The sequence below is a fragment of the Geotrypetes seraphini genome, chromosome 3 (genome assembly GCF_902459505.1).
Source record: "Geotrypetes seraphini chromosome 3, aGeoSer1.1, whole genome shotgun sequence".
Lineage (NCBI taxonomy): Eukaryota > Metazoa > Chordata > Amphibia > Gymnophiona > Dermophiidae > Geotrypetes > Geotrypetes seraphini.
The window spans coordinates 380,243,898-380,271,273 of NC_047086.1; the positions used below are offsets into that span (position 1 = coordinate 380,243,898).

Genomic DNA, 27,376 nt, shown 5'->3' on the forward strand with positions numbered 1-27,376 from the left:
ATGACGCAGGACCTACTTCTATTGGAACATTGGTCCTCGACTTGGCAGCTAAACTTCAATGCTAGAAAATGTAAGGTCATGCACCTCGGCAGCAGGAATCCATGCAAAACTTACACACTAAATGGTGAAACCTTAGTTAGGACCAAGGCGGAACGTGATTTGGGGGTGATCATTAGCGAAGACATGAAGACTGCCAATCAAGTGGAGAAGGCTTCATCAAAGGCAAGACAAATGATGGGATGCATCCGAAGAAGTTTTATCAGCCGGAAGCCCGAAGTTATAATGCCATTGTACAGATCCATGGTGAGGCCTCATCTGGAGTATTGTGTACAATTCTGGAGGCCACATTACCAAAAGGATGTGCTGAGAGTTGAGTCGGTTCAAAGAATGGCCACCAAAATGGTCTCGGGACTCAAAGACCTCCCGTATGAAGAAAGGCTGAATAAATTGCAGCTATATTCACTTGAAGAACGTAGAGAGAGAGGAGACATGATAGAGACGTTTAAATATATCACCGGCCGTATTGAGGTGGAGGATGATATCTTCTTTTTTAAAGGCCCCTCTGCCACAAGAGGCCATCCGCTGAAAATCAGGGGTGGGAAATTTCATGGCGACACCAGGAAGTTCTTCTTCACCGAAAGGGTGGTCGATCGTTGGAATGAACTTCCACCTCAGGTGATTCAGGCCAGCAGCGTGAAGGATTTTAAAAGGAAATGGGATACACATGTGGGATCTCTAGGGGGGTAAATTCAAGGGGGTAGGGTTGTTGGAGTGGGCAGACTTGATGGGCTGTGGCCCTTTTCTGCCGTCATCTTCTATGTTTCTATGTTTCTATGTTTCTAGTTATCATAAGTTGGCAAATAGCAAGCATGGGTATGCCTCAATGCAGCAAGTGTTATCTTACAGTATTCTTTAAGTTGTGTACACAAATGTGCATGCCAACTCGTATATACACTCCCTTGCATTTACAAACAAGGTATTTGTGCACATATCTTATAGAATATCACTGTGCACACAGCTAGCACTGATGCACAAATGTTTACATTTGTGCATGTAAGTGCTAGTATTTTATAAATATATGCAAGCAAATGGTGCTCAACACTAGGTGTACTGTTATAGAATTATAGGATATATGTAACCAGGATAAACAGATCAAAACACATCCTACCGCCTCTGAAGTAGTTGCAGAGTTCCGATCCTTTCCCTGGATATTCCCATTTGAGTTTGGACTATCATCCAGTGAAAACAGCTGAACAATGTTATCGGGGATTTGTTGCTGCAATGAATTCCCAACTTCATCAGATAGTGGAACTTGATTAGTACCTAGTTCATTTTTAGCAGTTTGTGGTGGAACTAACAGCATAGTATGGATGGTCTTATACTGGTATTCTTCTAGAACACTTCTTTGATGATTATGTATCATGCTCACTCCAATTTGCTGCTGGACATTAGAAGACTGTTGCTTAAAGGATTCATTAGTAAACTCATTCATGTTTCTCCTTTCCATTGTCCCTTGTTGGTGTAAGACTTCTGCCAAGCTAGAACTTGAGGCTAATGATTCCTGCTGCTGTACATTTTGTTCAATAACTTGAGACAATGCTTTCACTTGCGTGATAGAGGTCTGTGCTGAAGACTGGCCAAATGGTTGAAATATCTGAGGAATTGTTTGCTGCAGAATTCTTGGACCTCCCGGAGCTTGTGTTACCATCACAGGCACATTTACCTTATACAAGTGTCCTACAAAGAAAAATAACAGTTGAATGTGAGTTTTTATATTTATTTATATGTATATATAGATAGATAGTGGAACTTTGGTTTATGAGCATAATTCGTTCCCAAAGCATGCTCGTAAACCAAATTACTCATATATCAAAGCGCAGATGCTCAAGGTCCAGTTTCGCAAGCAGCATGATCTTTGGGCACCGGCACCTCCTGTGGGTTGGTGCTGCATGCTGGTGCCAGATGGGGGTAAGGCTTCAATTTGGGCGGGTGGGCGCTTGCGAGGAGGGCGGCGTTTGTGGGCGGAGGGGCGAAGCCGGTTCATGGGCGGGGGGACTCGCAAATCGAGTCAACACTCAGTTTGTGAGTCACGATTTGCGAAAATGCTTTGCTCGTCTTGCAAAACACTTGCAACCGCGTTACTCGCAAACCGAGGTTTGACTATAGATAGATAGAAAGAACTTTCAACACAATATCCTATATATAAAGTTAGTGGAATAAAATGCATGTCTATACTTAGTCTTGCTGGGAAAGATATTAACTAGTACATAGTGTAGCAGGGGAATTGTTCTGTTTTAGGTATTAGTATGAATGTGAAAAACCAGAATCTAAGCAAACAGCCAGGATGTAGTAACTACACAAGCTCAAACCATAGACACTAGGTGAGCAGCCAAATGTTCAATAGCAGATTAACTTAGCTTGGGTGTGGCAATTTGTAGCTTTAAAAAATTAGTAATTATAGTTAACAAATTAACTGCATTCTTGGTCCTACTTACAACTGTCCGTCAGTCAAATAATTTTTCCTATTCTATTTCTCTTCAAGCTAGCTATTTTTCATATATTATGAAATAACAAAAATAAAACCCACCCCTTTCCCCTCTAATCAAATATCTTATCTTGGGAAAAGTTAATCATTCATTACAAAAATCTGTTAATGGTCCCCAGATCTTCTGAAATTTACCAAAATATCCTTTTTGCGTTGCTATTGTACGTTCCATTTTGTATATATGGCAAACAGAATTCCACCAAAAGTATGTAATATTGTATTGGGAGGGATGGGAGGGGAGGATTTTTCTATTTAATAAGAATAATTTAAATATTAGGTTTATTGCATAATATTCAAAATATTATAGAATATTAATTTGTAATGAAATGTTATACTTAATGTATTATATGAAAGTTAATCAAGTGTGTATTTTTAAGTTCATATGAGTTTATCTGCTACACTTGTTGTAACATGCAAAAATGAATAAAGAATTTACAAAACAAGCTAGCTATTTTTATACAAGTTTACACAAAATTTTGATGAGACATTTAGAGACAAGAGACATCTCATAGGAAACCCTGACTGATAATTAATGTGGCATTTTATTTGTAAATAAGCCAGTTGAGCAAATTGAGAAGTCTCAGACTGAAGTGACATCTTCAAATCTCACCGACTATCTGAGAAGAACTGAAGAAGATGAGATCTGAAGGACATCTATACCACATGAGGGCAATTAGTAGAGTAGACCTCTGAGTCAGTATGCAGCCTGCCAATTAACAGTGTACAGCAACAAGCACCCTCAAGTTGAACAAAGATGGGTGGAATACCTGGAACTGCAGAATAAAGAAAGAAGACTGAAGATAAGAACCAGTTAGATAGCAGGCATAGGGTACCAGATGTCCGGATTTCCACAGACATGTCCTCTTTTTGAGGACTGTGTTAGGAGACCAGGTAGTTTTTTAAAAATTTTACAACTTTTGTCCAGGGAAACTGGTCATCTAGTAACCCTATCCGAAGTCCTCCTCCCCCCCCCCCCCCCCCGACTCCGCACCTATCCAGAGACCTCCTCTCCCCTTCCCCACACCTATCCTGAGTTCTCCTCTCCTACCCTCGGTGCTGCTGTAACATTTGGCTGTTGGCAGCATGAGTGAAGCAAACATGCTCTCTTCGGCCACCCAGAAGCTTTCTCTTTACTACTGCTTCCTGTTCCCACATAAGTGGGAAGCAGTAGCAGAGACAAAGCTTCCAGGTAGCTTCACACACGCTGCCAACGGACAAAGAATTACAGCAGCACTGGGTGAGCAAGCACCGGATCCCACATAGGGGGGGGGATAGCATGGGGAGGGTAAGAGATATGCTGAACTGTGGGGATGGGGAGGAAGGGGAAAGAAAATGCCAGACCTCCAGGGGAAGAAAGGAAAGGGGCAGATAGAAACGGCAGATTACAGGAAGGGGGAATGAGAGAGATAAAACAACTGGATGTGGAAGGGTAAGGGGAGAAGAAGAGAAAGATACCAGCGCAGGGAAAGGAAGGTGGAGGGAGAGATTCCAGACTAAGGCAGGGGGAGGGGAAGGGAAAGACAGAGAGATGCCAGACCACAAAGGAGGGAGGAGAGAAAGGAAGGAAGAGAGATGCCAGACTGTGGGAAGGAGAGGATAAAGAACCAGACCGTAGGAGGAAGAAAAGGGGGAAGACTGATGTCCTTGTCAATCCCATTGTAGCTTTAGATTATGTTCGGCCCCCCTTTTGTTGTTTTTATTTACTCAAACTTTTGTACAAAAATGTATTTGTATGTAAACCGCTTAGGATATAGGCGGTATATCAAATACAATAAATTTGAAACTTGAGAAGGCGGAGATAGTACACAGGGATGGAGGGGAAGAGGAGAGAGGGGGCAGGAGGACATGGTGCACAGGGATGGGAAGGGTGGAGAAGAGAAGAGAGATGTTGTTTATGGATAGATGGGAATAGGGGAGAAGAAAGAGGGAGGAGATGGCATACTTGGATGGTGGAGAAGGGCAGAGAGAGGGAGGAGAGAGTATGCATGGATAGATGGGAAGGGAAAACATGGAAAAGTAGAAAGATCCGAGGAGGAAGCAGAAAAATGGAAGAAAGTTGAATGACAAAAGTTAAGGCCAAAGACATATGTAGGTCAGAAAGTAAAAGGAGAGAAAAACAGCAAATTGATAAGAAGGCCCTAGAATCAGACAGAAGGAAGTGCAACTGAAGCAGGCCATTCAGGCAGAGTTCCCTGAATGGAAAAATTTAAGTAATCAGTATAGTTTGGAATTCTTATGCTTTCAGGTAGACTTCCTGGGACACCAGGCCACACAGTGGTATAAATTGTTAGCTGGATTTATAAATAAGAAACCAAAAACTAGTCTTAGGGACATTTGGAGTATTGAGATTAAGCACCAAATTCCTGCATCTCAATGGCCATGAATCTGGACTTGGAGGGTGAGATGTATATTGTCAGCATCTATGAGACAAACTTGGTTTTTTCTGTAACATAGAGCATTATGGACCCCTGTTCGGTTACAAAAGTTAGATAACTCTTAAGTCTAATAAATGTTGCCATTGTCATCTCGAAGCAGGGACTTTAGATCATTTATCGTTCTACTGTCCATTTATTTTGGCTTTTTGGAAATCAATATGGGGCCAAATAAATTGCTTGTTAGAAAATCCAGTGGCATTATCCTACGATACTGTGCTTTTTGGCATGTCAATGAGAGCTTTTAACCAAGTACCCGGAGCATCTGGTTTACAGATGAAAAGATATTTAACACCAATTAACACAGAATGATCGCCTGCACGTAGCCTTCAACAACAATGACGTGTGAGGTTAATACGAAATGCCTACTACGGACCCGCCCAACCTTCAGCCAATCAGTCACAGTCTCTGTCAAATCTCAAAACTCAGATTCACAGATTTGTTCTTCATCAATCCTGGTGTTAAGATTAACGGCGCATACTAACAAACATCCTCTTGACGCAGAAGCTGTTGCCAGCAATCTGTCACGTGTCAAGAGACTACTTTATCTTCCAACAGGACAATGCTCCACCACATCCAGCAAAGGACACTGTAGAACTGCTATATTGAGAGACCTGAGACTTCATTAGTCCAGACCTCTGGCCTTTCAAATTCACCAGACCTAAACCCAGTTGACTACTAGAACTGGGAGCTGATACAGACAGCAATATCTGACATCGAAGACGTTAAAAAGAGCCTCATCTCTATTTGGGCAGAGCTGAAGCAGAGCGTCGTTGACAAGTCCATAGATCAGTGGTGGCCAAGGCTGAGGGCATGCCTTCATGCAAAGGAAGCACACTTCGAACATCTGCTTAATTGAAACATTACTTTCTGACTTTACATTTTTCTACCAGATATTCCATGAAACTCTTTGATCTGTTTTTATTCAGTTCACAATTCATTTTAAGGGCATGATGCACTAAATTTCATATGAATTGGCTGAGTTCTGTGGAACATATGACAAAAAAACATTTTGGTTGGGGTTTTTTGGTTCACAGGGTAGAATTTACCCCCAAAGTGTGATCACAGCATGAATCAATATAGATATAAAATATTTTCCATTTTATTCATCAGTTCCTTTCAAATGCCTATTATAATTTGTTTTTATTTATGTATTATATATATTTTTTTAAGAGAGCTGCTGCACAGATCTGAAAATACTGTCCACTAAGACGACAGGATTCTTTTCCTGGATGATAACAACTAAGGATAAATTAATAATAATAATAATAATTTTATTCTTATATACCGCCAAAGCTGTAGTAGTTCGAGGCGGTTTACAACAAAGAAGAGCTGGACAATCAGCGAATATAGGTACAATGTAAAGTCATCAAAATAAAGGTGAACAGGATACAGAGGTAAGGCATAAGAGAATTTACCTGCTAATTTTCTTTCCTTGAGTCCTATCAGACCATCCATTCTTTCCTTGAGTCCTATCAGACCATCCAGCTGCTTGAGTTATGTTCTCCTGCCAGCAGGTGGAGACTGATAAGTACTGAACTATGTCATCATCAGTTATGATATATATTGACTGACTAAGGGACTGCACACATTACTTAAAGCAATAGGTAGAACTGAAAAGTAAGGAATCCCATCAGAACCAAGTCGACTCCACAACAGACAACAAAATAACTATACACAATTTGCTCTATAAGTACCATTAAAGCAGAATTATTAAAAAAACAAAATCAAAACAACTTAAAGAGTATTGCCTCCGTTTCCATAATTCATTACATTACATTACATTTGTGTTTTCTATTCCGCCTGTGCCTTGCGGTTCTAAGCGGATTACAGTTAAAAGAGATCAGGACATTACCGAGAGAATTACATTACAACGATTTAAGTAAATTACATGTTGTGGTATAGAAATACAAGTATAAGATATCTGGATTTATCGATAGAATAGCTTGACAGGGTTCAAGTAGTTACAAGGTTCAGTGGGGAAAACAATATAGGCAACTGAAGAAAGATACCTAACTTTGAAGGAATCAGTTGAGTGGATACCTAAGGGAGATGCTTATTTAGGAGAAGGTTAAATGGATACCTAAGGGAGATGCTTATTTAGGAGTTTGGATATTTTTGGTAAATGAGGTTCAAGGGGATGACTAGTGTGTTATTTGCTGGGGAGAGTGCATGTGTGATTGGGGAGGGGAATATTAAGTAAGGACGTGTTTTTTGAAAAAAAATGTTTTGATTTCTTTCCGAAACACTTTGATGTCTGTTGTTTTGATCATCAGTTTGGTGATGGTGGGGTCAATTTTCGCTGCCTGAGTTGCTAGAAGGCTGTCGTAAAGTTTCTTACGTCGGGTACCATTATGAGGGGGGAAGGTGAAAAGATTCTGAGTTCTTCTTGATCTGGGTAGTCGGTAGCGGCAAAGACGGTTGTTCAGGTAATTGGGGGCCATACCATGGGTTACTTTGAAAAGTAAGCAGTAGAGTTTGAATTGAGTTCTTGCTTTTATCGGAAGCCAGTGAGAGTCTACATAGCCGGGTGTGACGTGGTCGAATTTGCTGAGCGAGTAGATGAGTCTGATAGCTGTGTTCTGAACGGTCTGTAGTTGTTTTATCATAGTATTTGGGCAAGGTAGGTAGAGGCTGTTGCAGTAATCTAAGGAGCTGAGTATGAGGGATTGTACAATGATCTTGAAGTGTTCTTTGGAAAATAATTTTCTTATTTTTCTTAGGTTTCGCATGGTGAAGAATGCTTTTTTTATGGTTTTGTGTATTTGTGTTTGCATTGTGCAGCATCTGTCTAGGTGTGTTCCCAGAATTTTGAGAGTATTCTGTATTGGATATTTGATTGTGTTTACATCTAGTTCTGTTAGGGATGGTTTTTGTTCCTTCTCTAGTAGTAGGAATTTGGTTTTCTCCGCATTCAGTTTTAACTTGTGGTTCGTCATCCATTTTTCTACAGTTTCCAATGTTGTTTTCAGGCGTCCGTTGGAGGTGGGGTCTTGAATGTTGAAGGGGAGGAGGATGGTTATATCATCCGCGTAGCTGAAGGATGTAATGTTTAGGGCATCTAGGGCCGTGCCTAGGGATGCTATGAAGAGGTTGAAAAGTATGGGCGATAGAGGGGATCCTTGTGGAACTCCGCAGGGATTTGACCATGAGTCGGATAGAAGATCATTTGACTTGACTCTGTATGATCTTGTTTTGAGGAATCCTTGGAACCAGTTGAGAACATTACCTGATATTCCTATGGCATCTAGTATCTGGAGTAGTATGGAATGGTCAACTAAGTCGAATGCTGCTGAAAGATCGAGTTGGATGATTAGTAACTTATTTCCTTTGCTGAGGTGCTGACGGGCTATGTCTAGTAGGGAAACCAGAAGTGTTTCAGTACTGTGATTGGTTCTGAATCCGGATTGAGTAGGGTGTAGGATGTGGTGGTCTTCTAGGTAATTGGCGAGATATTGTGCTACTAGACCCTCTATGAGTTTGACGTATAGAGGTATAGAAGCGATTGGTCTATAATTTGTTGGGCTGTCTATTGGGCCTTTGGGGTCTTTTAGTATGGGAGTAATTATGATTTCGCCAAGTTCCGGGGGGAACTGACCTTCCCTTAGGGTGGTTTGCAGCCATAGCGTGAGACCAGATGTGAATTTAGTGGACGCTGTAGCTAGTAGATAAGGAGGACAATTGTTCAAATCACATGAAGATTTGCTGTATTTTTTGTACAGCCGGTCTAGGTCTGACCATTGTGTCGTTGGGAAGTTGGTCCAGATCCTATCTGCTGAAGTGGCTTCGTCTTTTGTGGGTTTTGTTAGTATCTCTTCTAAGATGTTTCGAGAGTTGTTGAATGTGGATCTGATTGTGATGATTTTGTGTTTGAAATGGTCCGCTAGTTGGGAGGCTGGTGGAGTTTGGTTTCCTAGGGTGGCGAGGTGGGGTTTGGTATCAGTGAGATTTCTGACAAGGTTGAAAAGTTTTTTTGTGTCCGGTTTATCGGTGCCAATGAGTTTGGAGTAGTAGTCTGTTCTTTTTTCCTTCAGTTTGATTTTGTATTGTTTGATTTGGTGTCTCCATTCTGTTTTGGTGTGGTCTTGTTTCTGTTTTTTCCATGTCCTTTCTAATTGTCTGCATTGTCTTTTTAGGTGTAGGAGTTCGGCGTCAAACCATTTGTCTGATGGTCTGCATATTTTATTTTTTGTTTTTAGTGGTGCTAGTTTGTTTAAAGCGGATTCACTTGTGGAGCGCCAGGTGTTTATGAATCCTTTGGGATTGTTTAGGTCTATTTCTGGGTCTACTGTGTCCCAGAATGTGGTAGGTTCGATTTTCTTTCTGGACTTGAAGCTTGTTGTGTGTGGCATGGGTTTGTTGTTATTCTGCACCCAGTTAATTGTGGCGTGGGTTTGTTGTTATTCTGCACCCAGTTAATTGTGAAGGTGTACTTGTAATGGTCAGACCATAAGGTGGGATGCCATGAGCCGTTGGTGATGTGGATGTTTTGTGTGTTAAGGTTGGGGGAAGTGTAAGCGGCTATATCAAGTTGATGGCCCTTTTCATGCGTGGGTTCGGGATTGAGTATCTGGTAAGATAGGGTGTTGAGGTATGAAAGAATGTCCGCTACTTGTTTGGAGGTGTGGTCTTCTAAGTGGAGATTGATGTCTCCTGGGATCAGGTTATTCATCGATAGAAGGCAGCACCAACATGCTACAAGTGTTCAACTTATCTGAAATCTCTTCCTTCTCCTCAGCTGGCAAGAAATGCATGTGTGAAGAGGCTCTTTTGTCATTGCTTGTGAAATGGAAGAATACTGTGAGCATTTGTTAGTGATTTAAAACATGTCTTGATAGAATGTCTGACTGTTGGAGTCCTTCCAATTCAAATCCACTGTCACAAGTAGGTTTATGGTGGTCTGTGTTAATGTGAGAACTGGGCATTGCTTGGCAAAAATGTAAAAATTGTGGACTAGGAAGAGCTGATTTACATTATCAAAAACTAAGTGGATGATCCATAACAACAATGGAGTCTCACACAAGAATGGTTGACAAACTCATTAAGGATAATCAGAGGATCACATAAAGCATTACACTGCAATCCTGAAAACTTTGAAAGAATGATTAAGAAGAGCTCAGAAGCACAAGAAGGAAATTTTGTTGCAACATGACAGTGCTAGACCTCACACACAAAAAGTCACAACAGAGGCAATTGGGAAGATGTCTTACAGTCTTATCCCATCCACCATACTGCCTAGACTTAAGTCATGCGATTTCTATCTTTTTCCAAAACTGATCATTATCTTTGGGGGCATCTGTTTGATTCACACGAAGAGGTGAAGGACTGCAAGCAACTGGTTGAGGACACAAGCTGTGCAGTTCTTTCACAATGGCTTTTAAAAACTTGTACATCGTTGGCAGAAATGTGGGGTGAATGGTGGCTATGTAGAAAAGAAAACATAAAAAAGAGCAAGTTTAAGCATTATGTTTTTTGGGAGGGAGAGTCATTATAATATCTTCATTTAAACAAACGTTAGAGGTGAAGGCATTACTTTTAATTTTACTTTTATATCAACCCCATTGCCAAAATTAACCTGTAGGTCAACAGAGAAGGTGGGTTCTGGCCTAGACTGGTGGGATTCAAAGAAAGAAAATTAACAGGCGAGATGTTATTTATCCTTCCCAAATCAGTCCAGATGCTTAGGACATACCAAAGCAGAAAATTAAGTTGGGAGGGAGGATGCCAGCCTCTTAACCAAAATTTTGGCTCTCTAGCTTGAACATTTAATTGATAATGCTGACCAAAAGAATTCAACAACACCCAAATAGTCACCTTACAAATATGAATTAGAAGTACCAAAGAGTGTTCAGTCCAGGAGGCCGATTATCCTCTGGTAGAAAGAGTTTCAAACATTTTTCAATGCTGGACAACCTTTCAGAATATGCATGGAAGATGGAAGATATATGTTTTTTCTTTAAAGCTACAATAGCTCATTGAATTAGATACAGCTACACCTTTGTGCAGTCTCCCAAAAAAGTACAAACAGTCTGACTTTCTATATTCAAGTGCCATATTCAGATAAAATGAAAAGGATAGGAAATGACATATTTGCTGGTATCAAAAAACACCAATAAACAGATGGACCGATTAAAGTGAAAGACAAAGCCACTTTAGGCAGAACAGGTCAAAAAACCACTTTTTCTCAACTAAAGACCAAGAAAGACTCTTGACAAGATAAAGCTTGAAGCTCCTACATTTCTATGTGCCAAACAGATGGCTATCAGAAACACTATTTTAAGAGTTACATCTTTCACTGACGCTAAGCTAAGCATGTCCAGGCAATATAAGATGCCACCATTGCTGCTTTCAATCCCAGCGCAACAACTTTGAATTGACTTTTGAGGACAAAGTCTATCCTGCGGTCCTATATGTCTCTGAGGACAACTCCTCCTTTTTTAAAAATATTTATTTATTTATTAAGTTTTAAAAATATAAAGCAAGCATCAACACTTGTTTAAGCAAAACAAAAGGAAACAAAATACAAGGTAATATAATATTAATGAAACAAAAACATTCATAACTTCTTCTTAGACCCCAACTTAGAATACAGTATGGTGGCCCAAAGCAAATAAGGACTTATAAATCCAACAAGCAATCATTATAACAAAATAGGCATTAACGGGTATTCTCCTCTAAAGACTTATTGACCAAATCTAACCCTTGTTGATCTTCTTTAAGTCCAGAAACGACCGTAAATGGTCTGGAACAAAGAAAGTGTACTTCAATCCGAGATATTTATTGAGGCATTTACATGGATATGCTAGTTGGAAATTTGCCCCCAAATCCTTTACTTCTTACCTCATATTTAGGAAAAGTTTCCTCCTCTCTTGGGTTTCTTTGTTGACATCCGGATAAATCCAAACCCGTTGACCCATGAAAGGATTCTGTGCATTCCTGAAGCACAATTTCATTATAGCATTTAAATCTTGTTGAAACACAAATGAGACAAGCAGAGTTGCCCTCTCCTCAACATGCACCAACGATGATTCCAAAATATCTGAAATATTGTCTAAGTCCATTTGAGCCTGAGTATAAGGCTCCGTTACATTTACTTCAACACCTTTTTTTTGGAAGAAGTTGGTAAGTAGTAAATCTTATTTAATGGCGGGAACATTTCAGGTGTGAAGTTTAAATTCTGTGTAAGAAAATTTCTAAACATTTCAACCGGTGATATATCCAATGTTTTGGGGAAATTCAGTAGTCTTAGATTTAGTCTCCTATTATAATTTTCCAGTTGTTCTATCTTTTTATGTATCATTAATTTGTCTTTTATTAAAGTTTCATTGACAGCTTTTAAAGATGTAATATCCTCATTAACTTGGAGAAACTTCTGATCCGTATCTTTTTTAATATCATCTACTGTTTTAACTAGAGAGTTAACTGTGCCTACCAAGTTAGTAGTTTCTTCAGTAGACTTCCGAATTGTCCCTTCCATTTTCTGGAGCAGTCTCCAGACATCCACAAGGGAGACCTCCGAGGGAGTTGAAGCAGGATCTTCAACTCCTAGTTGTTTCCTTTCCACTGCGGTATCGAGTCCGGCTGCGCTTCCCTTATGAAGGAGAACTCCTGCAACCACCTGGGTATCAGGGCTTCCTTCAAGCTCAGGCGTCTCCGTCTCAGGACACGAAGGAGTAGAGAGGTAGGGAGGGGAGAGAGAAACTTCCGGCTCCGGCGTGCCAACCAAGTCCCGAGAATGCGACGCCATGGCCCTCCGCACTCCAATTTCAGAAGGAGATCTAGCTGGGAAGTCAATGAGCATCTGGCACATTGGCATGGATGTTTCCGAAGGTAAGGGACCCATTCGGACGGTGCCTTTGCGCTTAATATGAGGCATATTTGCGAAGAAATTCAAAAATCTCAGAACTCGACCTCAACCAGCATAACACACCGCCGCCATCTTGGGTCACCACCCTACTCAACTCCTCAACTGGGGAGTGAAGTCTGCTTTGTAACCTGTGTCACCAGCGAATCCACTTTAGACGTAGCAAACCACTGCTGGAACTCAGCTTCCATCAGGTAGAACTTAGCCATGGACTTAGCCACTCCTAAGAGTTCCTCGAGAATGTCCCAGTGATCTGTTAACATCTTAGTGATCTCTGTTCCTTAGTGTTGCTCATGAGCGATCATTGCGTCATGGATGCCTGAGGCAGCTCCAACTTTAATCCCTTGAATGCCTCCACAATTAAACATTGAAGGCCAGAGGGTGTGAACAACTTTCAGACCCTCGGGTCAGTTCCAGAGCTGCCACTTGATTATGGTCCCTGAGAAAATGGCTATCTTCTTATATTAGTTTACCGGGATCAAATCTCTAAATGTACTATAATCATATAAAGAAACCGGTATGGAGTATTTTCAAATCGTTTCAATGAATTATGAGTATGCCTCAGCCCCACCACTCCACCGCTGTGCTAGCTCTTAACTGCAGCGAGATTTATGTGGCACTTCATCATTGGCCGCTCATAGTCATTTTAAATCTGCTAGTCTTGTTTTTTAATTCTTTTTTTGTATCTTTTTATGTGTAACTATAAAACCATCTTAGCTGTAAGAATCAAATGTACTTAATTGTACTTAGCTTTAAGTAGCATAGCTAAATCCAGCCAACGCCGGGCAGTTTAACCCAACATGTTTCGCACCATACAGGCACTGTGTCAAGGGTCTCCCGAGGTGCAGCGTGTCTTCCGACTCCTTCAGTGTCTAGAGTAGACACTGAATTCTACTCTAGACACTGAATGAGTTGGATGACACGCTGCACCTTGGGAGACCCTTGACACAGTGCCTGTATGGTCACGCCCATCTTCAAGAAGGGTTCAAGGGGGGACCCGGGAAACTACAGGCCGGTGAGCTTGACCTCGGTCCCGGGAAAGATGACGGAAGCACTGATTAAGGACAGTATCTGTGAATACATAGAAAACAATGGACAGCTAAAGTCGAGCCAGCACGGCTTCTGCAAGGGTAGGTCATGCCTCACAAACTTATTGTACTTCTTTGAGGGGGTAAACAGCCAGGTGGATAAAGGGGGATCCATTGACATCATTTACCTTGACTTTCAAAAAGCCTTCGACAAGGTACCGCACGAAAGACTGCTTAAAAAGCTGTGGAAACACAGGGTGAAAGGGGAGGTCCACCAATGGATCAAAAACTGGCTGGCAGACAGGAAACAGACTCAGGGCCATTACTCAGACTGGCATTGGGTCACGAGCGGAGTTCCGCAGGGGTCGGTGCTGGGACCGCTCCTGTTCAATATATTTATTAATGACCTGGAGGTGGGAACAAATTGCGAAATAATTAAATTTGCGGATGACACCAAACTCTACCGCAGGGTTGAAACCATGGAAGACTGCGAAGATCTGCAAAGGGACCTAACAATGCTAGAAGAATGGGCCAAGAAATGGCAAATGAACTTTAATGTAGGGAAATGCAAGGTCATACATGTAGGGAAAAAGAACCCGATGTTCAGCTACAAAATGGGGGGATCACTGCTAGGGGTAAGTAACCTTGAAAGAGACCTGGGAGTGATGGTAGACACATCTTTGAAGGCGTCGGCACACTGCGCCTCAAAAACAGCCTCAAAAACAGCAAACAAAATGTTGGGTATCATTAAGAAGGGTATCACGACCAGGACAAAGGAGGTCATCCTGCCACTGTATCGTGCAATGGTGCGACCGCATCTGGAGTACTGTGTCCAGTACTGGTCGCCGTACCTCAAGAAGGACATGGCGGTACTTGAGGGAGTCCAGAGAAGAGCAACTAAACTGATAAGGGGTATGGAAAACCTCTCAAATACTGACAGACTGAAAAAGCTGGGGCTGTTCTCCCTGGAAAAGCGGAGACTTAGAGGAGACATGGTAGAAACCTTCAAGATCCTGAAGGGTATAGAAAAGGTAGACAGGGACAGATTTTTCAGATTATGGGGAACCACAAGTACAAGGGGGCACTCGGAGAAATTAAAAGGGGACAGGTTTAGAACAAATGCCAGAAAGTTCTTTTTCACTCAGAGGGTGGTGGATACATGGTACGCGCTTCCGGAGGCTGTGATAGGCCGGAGCACTTTACAAGGCTTCAAAGAAGGTTTGGATAGGTTCCTAGAGGATAAAGGAATTGAGGGGTACAGATAGGAGTAGCAGTAGGTTGTAGGGATAGTCTGGGTCCATTGCTCAGGCAATGGGCCTGATGGGCCACCGCGGGAGCGGACCGCTGGGCGAGATGGACCTCTGGTCTGCCTCAGCGGAGGCAACTTCTTATGTTCTTATTTGCCCTCTTTCAAATGGTATAGAAGTTAAAAAAAGGGACAGGTGTTAATGAAGTCATTAGGTTCAATCTAGCCATTTATTTCTGCATGAATTTAAACAACTAAAAAAAAAGATAAATATAGCTCATCCAGTCATACAAGAAATGGCTCTACAGCAGGGGTGCCCACACTTTTTGGGCTTGCTAGCTACTTTTAAAATGACCAAGTCAAAATGATCTACCAACAATAAAATTTTTTAAAAAACCACAAAGCACACTGTATGCAAAGAAAATGTTAATTATCTTTTATATTCCACGGGTTTTCAAAGAGGTCAAGTCAGACGATTCTATGCAATGTCACCTCAGGAACAACTATACAAAAATAGACAAATATACCCCCTCCCTTTTTACTAAATCGCAATAGCGGTTTTTAGAGCAGGGAGATGCACTGAATGCCCTGTGCTGCTCTCGATGCTCATAGGCTCCCTGCGCTAAAAACCGCTATTGCAGATATAAATTCTCTAAACAGACACATTTTGATCACTAAACTGAAAATAAAATCATTTTTCCTACCTTTTTGTCTGGTGATTTCATGAGTCTCTGTTTGCACTTCCTTCTTCTGACTATAAATCCAATTTTTTTTCTTTCTGCCCCTCTCCTTTTCTTTCTGTCTCTCTTTCTTTCTCTCTCCCCCTGCCCCCCCAAGCCATCGCACCAATTTCTCCACTTCCCCGATTCTTTCCCTACCCCCTAAGCCACCATGACGATTTCTCCCTGCTTCCACGAGCCAGGCCAGGAATGTACAAGCGCCGGACTCACAAGACTTCACCTCTGATGTCAATTCTAACGACTGAGAGGAAGTTCTAGGCCAGCCAGGCAGCGATTGGCTGGCCCAGAACTTCCTCTCTGACGTCAGAATTGACGTTGGAAGTGAAGTCTGGTGCGTCCGGCACTTCTACGCGCCTGGCCTGGCTCAGGGAGGCAGGAAGAAAAAGATTGCCAAGGCAACGCGATCGACTCATTGCCTCTGCGATCTACTGGTCGATCGCGCTCGACCATTTGGGCACCCCTGCTGTTATGGTATCCTGTCCTGACCTGAGGAAAGGTGTTTAGTCCCCAAAAAACTGCCTTATTTATATTTCCTATTTATAAACTTTAATCAATAAATACAATACTACTTGATTCTACGTAAAGCAACAAAACTATTTTTTCTACCTTTTGTCATTTTTGCTTTAATCATCTTGTCTTCACTCTTCTTTCTAGCCAGCATCTGTCCGCTCTGTCTTCCATACAGCATCAGCCCCTTCCATCCACTGTCTGCCCTCTCCCCGTTCCATATGGCATCTTCCCTCTTTTTATGCTCCTTCAATAAACTGTTTATCCTGTGCCCCTTCTCTTCTCCTTTGTACATGATTGATTTCAGCTCTGCCACCTCTCCATTTTTCTCTCTCTGTCACTACCCCGTCCCCTATGCTCTGGCATCTCTCTCTTCTCCTTTCTTTCCTTCGCACCCCACAGTCTGGTATCTTCCCTTCCCTAATTCTCTAGCATCTCACTCCTTTCCTTTTCTTCCATCTCTCCCTCCCCCTCCATGCTCTGACATCTCCTCCTTCCTTTCCCCCTTCCTTTTCCCTTGGTCTGGCATACTTTCCTCCTTCCCTCCATGCCCTGGCATCTCTTCCTCCCTCCCTTCCCTCCAATCCCTGGCACCTCGTTTCATTCCCTCCCTCATCTTCTTTCTCCCTCCAGTTGGGTGCAGCAAGTTTCTCCCCCTCTGCTCCCTTTCCTCCTTCTGTCACCCATGACCTGGCGTCATGAACTTCTTCAGGCAGAAGCATTCACAATTTGCTGCTGTTGCCAGCTTCAGGCCTTCTTCTCTGTCGGGTCCTGCCTTCATGGAAACAGAAGTAGGCAGGACCCGGCAGCGAGGAAGGCCTGAAGCTGGCAACAGCAGTGAATTGTAAATGCTGATGCTAGCCGAAGAAGTTTATGATGCCAGGTCGAACACCCGGGGCAGACTGCTACTCTCCCCCTCCCCCCCACGACCCTCCTATCTCTCCCTCCCTCCCATCACGAGACTCTAAACAGCACTGCTCTACTCTAAGCGAAATCTGAGAAAAATAAGAAAATTCTTTAATAAAGACCAATTCAGGATCATTGTCCAATCCCTCGTGCTAAGTATGGTAGACTACTGCAACAGCCTTTACCTACCTTGCACAATCAACACAATAAAAAAACTACAGACCGTCCAGAACACAGCCCTCAGACTCATATACTCACTCAGCAAATACGACCACATTACCAAAGCATACTTAGAATCTCACTGGCTACCAATAAAAGCAAGAACACAATTCAAACTCTACTGTCTCCTATTCAAAGTAACCCACGGCGCGGCACCCAGCTACCTAAACAACCGTTTTCACTACTATCTCTTATCCAGAAGAAGGAGAACACAGAACATTTTCACCTACCCTCCTCTCAATGGTACTCGACGTAAGAAACTTTATGACAACCTACTAGGGACACAGGCAGCTAATATTGACTCCGACATCTCAAAATTATTGATCGAAATTACAGACATAAAAGAGTTCCGAAAAGAAATAAAAACACTACTGTTCAAAAAATATCTCCCATCAATCTAAACCGCCATCTAATGAGTTCCCAATCAATTCCTTTGGGAATAGAATCTCTTTATCCAACCCAAACTAAACACCCCTACTGTCCATATCATCAACATTAATTAACCAATATCATGCAATCATCAAAACAATAAATACACCTCCGCCTATAGACATATGATGCTACTCTCCACCCGAAGAAACTTGACTCAGCTCATGTAACATCTTTTGTAATCTAGAATATGGAGAAATTAGGTTCTTACCTGCTAATTTACTTTCTTTTAGCTTCTCCAGACCAGTAGAGGTTAACTTTACGAATGGGTATATATCTAATCATGACCAGCAGGTGGAGACTGAAAACAAAACTTTGGGACAGTATATCCTAGCCCCTCCTCTCTATTTCCCTCAGTCTGCCGAATAGCCAAGCAGAACCAAGAACTGGAAAACAACAGAGAGAAAAAACAATACTCCGAAAGGAGTAACAAATAACATACCCAAAATGCTGTTGGAAAATGCAGAGGAGAAATTCCCGAAGGAAGAATGTCCCCACAGCTCGCCAGCTAAGCCAGCCGAGCCACAGCCGCTGTTCTTCAATTCTCCCCGGCCCTAGAAAAATACTAGAACCCGCAGCAAAAACCAAAAACTGCCCGCGCAACAGCCCCAACAACAACAACAACAGACAGGGTGGGGACCTCTACTGGTCTGGAGAAGCTAAAAGAAAGTAAATTAGCAGGTAAGAACCTAATTTCTCCTTCTTTAGCACTCTCCAGACCAGTAGAGGTTAACTTTACGAATGGGACGTACCAAAGCAGTCCCTCTCACGGGCGGGACCCCCGAAGGGCCGATACCAGTACACGCTCACCGAACACCGCATCCCGACGCGCCTGCACATCAACCCGATAATGACGAACAAAGGAATGCAAGGAGGACCAAACCGCAGCCTTACAAATATCCACTGGAGGCACGAGCGACGACTCAGCCCAAGAAGCCGCCTGACCCCGAGTGGAATGAGCCTTGAGAAACTCCGGAACAGGCTGCTGTTTCAGAAGATAAGCGGAAGCAATCGTCTCCTTGATCCAGCGCGCAATAGTAGCCTTAGAAGCGCCAGCTCCCCGACGAGGACCCGCCAGGAGGACAAAGAGATGATCGGACTTCCGGAATTCCTGGGTCTGCTGCACATAAGAGCGAAGGACCCGACCGACATCCAACTTGCGCAGCTGCCGTTGCTCAGAAGAGCCCTCCCGACCACCCAAGACCGGGAGAACCACCGATTGATTGACATGAAAAGGAGAAACAACCTTCGGCAGAAAGGAAGGAACAGGCCGCAAGACGACCCGCTCCCTAGAAAACTCCAAGAAGGGAGCCCTACAAGAGAAAGCCTGCAGCTCAGAAACACGCCTAGCAGAAGTAATGGCCCCCAAAAAGACCGCCTTCAAAGTAAGGTCCTTCAAAGAACAGTCGTCCAAGGGCTCGAAAGGCGGACGCACCAAAACAGAGAGAACCAGAATAAGATCCCAAGAGGGAACCGAGGGCCGTAGGGGAGGCCTAAGCAACTTGGCCGCCCGCAAAAACCGAATCACATCAGGAAGAGCCGATAAACGCTGACCTGACACCAACCCTCGAAAAGCCGACAGGGCCGCAAGATGAACCCGGAGAGAAGACCAAGCCAGGCCTCTATCCAGGCCATCCTGCAAGAACTCCAGAATGTTAGGCAGAGAAGCGCGAAAAGAGGTCACTCCCCGCGCCCGACACCATTCCTCAAAGAGACGCCAAACCCGCACATAAGCCCGAGAGGTAGAAAGCCTCCGGGACCCCAACAGTGTAGAGATCACCTTGTCTGAATATCCCTTCTTGCTAAGGCGCCCCCTTTCAAGAGCCACGCCGTAAGACAGAAGGGAGACGGGTCGAACATGGGAATGGGACCCTGCATCAGAAGGTCGTCCGAGAGAGGCAGAGGAAGAGGATCCGCTACCAGGTGCCTCACCAGATCCGCATACCACGGACGGCGAGGCCAATCCGGCGCCACCAGCACCACCAAACCCGGATGGTGAACAATGCGAAGAAGCACTCTGCCCACCAGCGGCCAAGGAGGGAACACATACAACAGCCCCTCCGTTGGCCACTGCTGGACCAGAGCATCCAGACCCTCGGCCAGACTGTCCCTGCGACGACTGAAGAAGCGGGGCACTTTGGCGTTGCCACCCGTGGCCATCAGGTCCATCAGGGGCTGCCCCCAAGCCTGCACTATCAACTGAAACGCCTCGGCGCCGAGACACCACTCTCCTGGATCTAGGAAGTGACGACTGAGGAAGTCTGCCTGAACATTTTCTACTCCGGCTATATGAGAGGCCGAGAGGTCCAGCAGATGGGATTCTGCCCAAACCATGAGCAGAGCCGCCTCCTGCGCCACCTGAGTGCTCTTGGTGCCCCCCTGACGATTGACATAAGCCACCGCCGTGGCATTGTCCGACAGCACTCTGACCGACTTGCCCAGCAACAGGGAGTGGAAAGCCAACAGCGCCAGACGGACCGCTCTGGTCTCCAACACGTTGATCGACCAGGCGGCCTCCTCCGCGGATCAGGTGCCCTGAGCTGAGGACCCAAACACTGAGCCCCCCAACCCAGGAGACTCGCATCCGTCAGGAGCACCGTCCACTGCGGGAGATCCAGACCCACCCCCTGAACTAGGTGAGGGGTCTGGAGCCACCAACGCAGACTGCAGCGCGCCAAGCCTCGCAGGGGAACCGGAACATCCATCCCGTGCCTCTGGGGAGACCACCTCCGGAGCAGAGCATACTGGAGAGGACGCATGTGGGCCCGCGCCCACCTCACCACGTCCAGGGACGCCGCCATCGACCCCAAGACCTGGAGGAAATCTCGCGCCCGAGGACACCGGGACGCCAAAAGCAGGCGAATCTGAGATTGCAATTTGCTCACCCGGCCCTCTGGGAGGAAGACCTTCCCCAAGGAGGTGTCGAACAGCACCCCTAGGTACTCCAGACGCTGAGCCGGGACCAACCGACTCTTGGAAAGGTTGACCACCCAGCCCAGCGACCGGAGAAACTCCACCACCCGAGCAGTAACCCGGGAGCTTTCCTGCAACGACTTTGCCCGAATTAACCAATCGTCCAGGTAGGGGTGTACCAGGATGCCCTCCGACCGCAAGGCTGCCGCGACGACCACCATCACCTTGGTGAACGTCCGAGGAGCCGTGGCCAGCCCAAAAGGAAGCGCACAGAACTGAAAGTGCCGACCCAAGATCGCAAAGCGCAGGAAACGCTGATGAGAGGCCCGAATGGGAACATGCAAGTAGGCCTCCGTCAGATCGAGAGAAGTGAGAAACTCCCCCGGCTGAACCGCCAGAATGACCGACCGCAGAGTTTCCATACGGAAAGAGGGAATCTTGAGAGCCCTGTTGACCCCTTTTAAATCGAGGATGGGCCGAAAGGTCCCCTCCTTCTTGGGCACCACAAAGTAAATGGAGTACCTGCCCGTGCCCCACTCCGGAGGGGGCACCGGAACAACTGCCCTGAGATCTAGCAAGCGCTGAAGGGTCTGGCGAAAAGCCTGCGTCTTCCCCGGAGTCTGACACGGAGAAGCGAGGAAAAAATCCGGCAGAGAGCGGGCGTACTCCAGGGCATAACCGTCCCGCACCACCTCCAGGACCCACTGATCGGACGTGATCTCGGCCCATTTGGGGAAAAATTCGCACAGCCGGGCCCCCACCGGAACCAAAGGGGGCGCCGGCAAGGCGTCATTGTGCAGGACGGGAAGCGGGGGAACCGGCGGAGGGATTCCCTGCCCCCCGACGGGCCCCCCGAAAGGGCTGCATGCGCTGGAAGAACCGACCCCGGGAAAATCCCGGAGACTGGAAAGAAGCAGCCCCACGCCCAGGGCGATACTTGCGAAAATCCCGCAAACGCCCCCGGGCCGCACCCCCCCGAGACGCCGGGCGGGCACGGTCCTCCGGCAGACGGGGAACTTTCGAGTCCGACAGAGTCTGAATCAACTTATCCAAGTCCTCTCCAAACAAAAACGACCCCCGAAAGGGAAATTTAGTAAGCTTAGCTTTGGACGCAGCATCCGCCGCCCAAGCGCGCAGCCACAACACACGCCTTGCGGCCACGCCAAAAGCCATAGACTTAGCCGAGATCCGCACCAAGTCATATAGAGCATCTGAGAGGAATGAGGCCGCCATCTCAATCTTCGCAACCTCCTGATCCACCAGAGACCAGTCGTCAGACTCTCGATCCAAGACCCGCTCCGCCCACCGAAACACGGCGCGAGCGACCAGTCCCCCACAAATAGCCGCCTGGACCCCAAAGGCAGAGACCTGAAAATTTTGCTTAAGGATGCTCTCCAATTTGCGCTCCTCAGGGTCCCGCAAGGCAGAACCGCCCTCAACAGGCACGGTATGCCGCTTGGAAATTGCCGAGACCACCGCATCCACGACTGGCGAAGCTAACGTAGCCCGATCCCCTTCAGGAATGGGATACAGGCGAGCCATGCTGCGCGCCAGCCGAAACGGCGTCTCCGGCGTTTTCCACTGCTCCAGAACAATATCCCGAATATCCTGATGCATAGGAAAAGAGCGGGAAACGGAACGGATCCCCCGTAACAGGGGGTCCCCCACACGCGGAGTCTCCGGCGGCGCGTCCTCAAAACGCAAAACCGAAGAAACCTGTTGAATAAGGTCAGGCAGCTCATCTTTCTGAAAAAGGCGCACCACGGACGCCTCGTCACTGGAGAACGGGAAATCCGACAACCCGCCGCCAGCTTCCGTCCCCTCCAGAGAGTCCTGGAACTCCTCAGAAGGGTCCAGGTCCTCCTCCAAACCGACCCGTTCCTCCGACCACAAATTCTCGTCCCACGACACCCGCGGACGCTTGGACAAGGGAGGCGGCGGAGGGGACGTCACGCCAGACGAAAGAGGCAAAGCCGCAGGGAGCGCGGAGGAAAACCCACCCCCCGAAACCCCCTGGGCGCAACCGGGACCCCCAGCCGCCTGAAAATAGGCTCTGCATAAAGAAAAGAAAAATTCAGGAGAAAAACCCCCCGAGGGTCCCAAGGGACTCCCTGCCACAGCAGGGGACCCAGCAGAACCTTGCCCCTGCATAGTCAAAACAGGGGGAAGGTCACCTGAGGTGGAAGACAAAATGGAGGGGCCAGACAGAGAAGATGGCGGTTTTCCCGCCAAAAAAGCTCCCTCCATAGCCTGAAGCGGCTGAGAAACCAGAATAGTCTCAGCCGCTAGAGCAGGCAAGCCGGCATCAGCTGTCAAAAAATCAGCTGAGAGGGAATCCTTCGGGGAATCCCTCCGTGGGCGGTTGTGGAAGACCGGGCTTCCCCACTGCTCCAAGCCGACTCGCGAGGCACCATCGGCGGGGAGCTCTGGGCGCCTGCAGCCGCTGCCGACGGAGCTCCACCACCTCACCGACCCAAACCGCCGAGTTCAGGCCGGCCGCGAGTGCCTCGCGGCTGGACTAAATTTGTGTCCTACTCCCCCGGAGAAGGGCACAATTGCTCCAGACGCGACCTAGCTAGAAAAAAGTGCCGGTTACATGAAAAAATACAGTAAAATACAGTTTTCTTAAAGGGAAACAACCCTTCAGACCAGCACTACCTCAGGATTTTATTTTTTTTTTTTTTTCAGAACAGACTCCACAGGCTCTCAAAGCAATATGCCTTGCTTGATTTAGGGGGCAAGGGATACTGCTGAGGCTCCTCTAAAAAAATGTGGGGAGGTGGAGGAAGTGGGGGGAGGGACCCCGCTCGTGACCCGCCGGGTTTGACACCCCCGAGGTCGGACGAACCCCCAAACAGAGTCCGCCCAAGCTCCGTCCGGCTAAAAACAGGGACAATAAACCCCCTAAACAAATTCCAACAGCCCTACCAAGGGAGATGGGTACAGATCACTCAACACCTGCTGGAGACTGAAAGAAGACTGAGGGAAATAGAGAGGAGGGGCTAGGATATACTGTCCCAAAGTTTTGTTTTCAGTCTCCACCTGCTGGTCATGATTAGATATATACCCATTCGTAAAGTTAACCTCTACTGGTCTGGAGAGTGCTAAAGAAATTGTAATTCTTTATTCTCCACCAGTTGTAAATTGACTCAGTTGCTATGTAACATCTCCTGTGATATTGAATGTACTGTAATTCTTCACTATTACCTGTAATTAACTCTTCTCCTGTAATGTAATTCTACTGGAAATGCCCAGATATCTTCTTTATTGTAATCCGTTGTTATGTTACATCTGCTGCGATATTGAATGTATTGTAACTCTTCACTGTTACTTGTAATCCACTCTTCTCCTGTAATGTAATTCTACTGGAAATGCCCAGATATCATCTTTATTGTAATCCGCCTAGAACCGCAAGGCACAGGCGGAATAGAAATCCCTAATGTAATGTAATGTAAGCAGGCTGCTTCAAGGCTTTCTCCTGCCGTGATTCCCTCTGGCACGTCACTGATGAGGGAAGGAGGGAGAGATAGGAGGGTCAGATCAGGTTGGGGGTCGCCCGGGATGATGATGAGGCTGCTGCTGCTGCCAACGAATCCAGCAAGGGTGAGGTCCCAAAGCACAGCACTGGCAGGCCCTTCTGACTATTTCGGGCCCTAGGCCTGTGCCTACTGGGCCTATCCTTTAATCTGGCCCTGCTTCCCCCCCCATATGCCCTGACATCTCTCTCTTCCACTCCATGGTATGGTATCTCCTTTCCCTCCCTCCCATGGTCTTTGCATCTCTTTCCTCCTTTTCCTGATCTTCCTTCTCCCTCCTTCCCTCTCCCCAATTGGGTGCAGCAGTATTTCTCTTCCCCCTCCCCCCACTGGGTACAGCAGTATCAACAGCATTTCTCTTCCCCCCCAATTGGGTACAGCAGAAGCAGCATTTCTCTTCCCCCTCCCCCCTAATTGGGTGCAGCAGCATTACTCCTCCCATTCCCCCCCCCATCTCACACACCCGGCAGATTCGCTACAGACAAAGGCAAGTTGCAAGTTTCCCTTGGTCGCTGACCTATCTCCCAAAGGGCAGCGACAGAGGGAAGTTTACAACTTGCTGCTCTTGCTTACTTCGGGCCTTTCTCGTTGCCGGGTCCTGCCTTCACGGAAACAGAAAGTAGGCAGGACCCGGCAGCGAGAAAGGCCCGAAGTAAGCAAGAGCAAGTAAGCTTCCCTCCGTGGCTGGCCTATCTCCCGCATGCTCCGGGGCTCTAATGGTCCGTGCTGGCTTCTCTTCTCTAAACCCCCCCCCCCCCCCGACGTAACTTCCGGTTTCGGAGGGAAGCTGGGTTCGAGTCGCTTGCTGGGGGGCTTTTTTGTTTAAAGTCCGGCGGGTTTTTCGGCAGCTCTTCAGTGGCGGCAGCAGGATTTGGCAGATGACAGCCGGGCGGGCATCTAAATTGCTGGGCGTTGCGCCCGGCTGAAAAGCGCTGGGGAGAATACTGGGGAGCCCGAGCCCCCTGTCAGCTCCGGGCCCCTGAATACAGGACTGGTAATACTGCCCTGATGGCCCTGGAATCCCATATGAAACTTGAGGGTTAAGTAGCTGCCCTGATCAGCCCATGATTTCACAGCCTGCTCTCTGCTGGGGAGCTGTTTATAGCAGAAAAACATTTTTGGTTTTCTTTTCTCTGTACTGTGTATTTTATTGAAAACACTCCCCACCTACTACTGCATTTGAGCAGATAGCTAGCTCCTGTAAGCATTTCAAAATAAGCTGAAGATTTTGCCACTTTCTAGAGAGCGATTTATGACCAGCACTGGCTTGTTTTTTTACTTGAACTTCTTTTTTTTTTTAATTCTTTATTCATTTTAAATCATAAACAAGTGTACAATAATATATCCATTAAATTTCAATGTAACACTTGAAAATCTTAAATCATATCATCAAGAACAAAAGTATATATCCCCACCCCCCACCCTACTGAAATGAAAATTCATGAATCATTTTCAAACATACAATATGTGTACAGAAATATAATCATTATAATTTCAATACAACACTTCTGATGCTGCTCAATTTAAATGGATAAAAGCAGAACACAGATCCCAGTATTGAAAGTTCAAGAAACAAATAGTAATGACCAAGTTATTGTATCACTAGAATCCTAGTGGTCACCTGGCACCATAGCTCTCCAGCGATGAGTTGCTGTAGGAAACAAAGAGTTCTGGGATTTTTTTTTTCTGTAAGACGTTCAGCTTGGATGGGATAACTTATAGGGGGTATGAGGCTTTGTATTATCATTGGAGATCAGTTTATCACATTAAGAAGTAGGTGCTTAATTCCTGGAAGCTACTCAGAGGGGAGGGGGAGGGGGCATGAAATAGCCCAATCCAGACAATCTGCTGATCCTTCACTGCAGGTGATATGCATGCACCATCAAGAGTTTTTGCTGTACCTCATGTCATTTTGCTCCTAAATGAATCCTTTATTTCTGATATCTGTATAATACATGTCAGAGATCCAGTCTCCTGTTCCAAGTTGGGCTACTTATTCCAAGCTGCTGACTGCATATTGTCAATACATTCATGGGAAATCAGGTCGGCTACGTATGGCATGCTGCAGGCAGGAAAAGAAGAAGAGCCTCTTTGTTTGAACTGCCTCCAACCCCTGCTGTTATCTGGACTCAAACAAAGGGGGGCGGAGTGCATTTTTGGATACAGAAAGCATGAACTTGGGAGAGAGGATGGAAGAAGGGAGGGAAAGAGATAGGTGGGGGAGGGAATGCGTTTTTGGGCACAGAAGGCTTGAACTTGGGAGAGAGGAAAGGAGGGAAAGAGATGCTGAGGTGGTGGAGGGAATAGAAAGTGAGAAGTGGGTGTGTCAATGAGAGGGAAAGAGAGATGGTCATGTACACGGGGAATGGAAGAAAAAGGAATATTTTTCCTCATAGGGAGGGAGTGAGGTACAGATAGGGAAGAGAAAGATCAGAGGGAGAAATGTGAAAAGGGAACAGTGGGACACATTGAAAGGGATTCAAGAGGGAGGAATGTTGGGCATAGTGGTGAAAGGAATGGAGGGAGAGATGTGGCATGGTGCTGGAGAGGGGTGTAGAACAGAAGGAGAAATGTTGGGCATAGGGCTGGTGGGCAAGGGCAAAGATGAGAAAGGGATAAATGCTGGACCATGGTAGGAGGAACCAATGGACAGCAACAGAAGAATTTACAGAAGATGGGAAAGCAGAAAAAAGAAACTGGGACAACAAAGGTAAAAAATGGAATTTATTGACTAAAATATGTTAGCTTTGAGAAATGTATATAGCAGATGTATTTGTATTGTGTTAAAAAAAAAAGAAATGCATTTCTGGTTTTATTTCTAGTGTTGAAGTACTTGCTGACCCTTGCTGTGACTGGTGGGGATCCCCAAGCAACACCAGCAGAAGACCTCCTCTAAAGACTCCCCTCCACCAAGCACAGCAGTTGCTGGCAGCATCCATGAGCCACTGAGGTGCCAGCATCTGTGACTCAGGAATGCTACTGCTGCCTGCTAAGCTTGGCAAAAGGTACCC

General features: G+C 45.8%; 1 protein-coding gene across 4 annotated transcripts in view; it reads right to left on the reverse strand.

Annotated features, from left to right (window-relative positions):
- The window catches only part of GTF2A1L (general transcription factor IIA subunit 1 like), a 175,061-nt gene that overhangs the window by 104,918 nt on the left and 42,767 nt on the right, over positions 1 to 27,376 (reverse strand). For all 4 annotated transcript variants that reach the window (XM_033937756.1, XM_033937755.1, XM_033937754.1 and 1 more), the window contains one exon: positions 1,169 to 1,737. In XM_033937756.1, the coding sequence (XP_033793647.1) occupies positions 1,169 to 1,737 (569 nt within the window). The remainder of the gene's footprint in view (positions 1 to 1,168; positions 1,738 to 27,376) is intronic.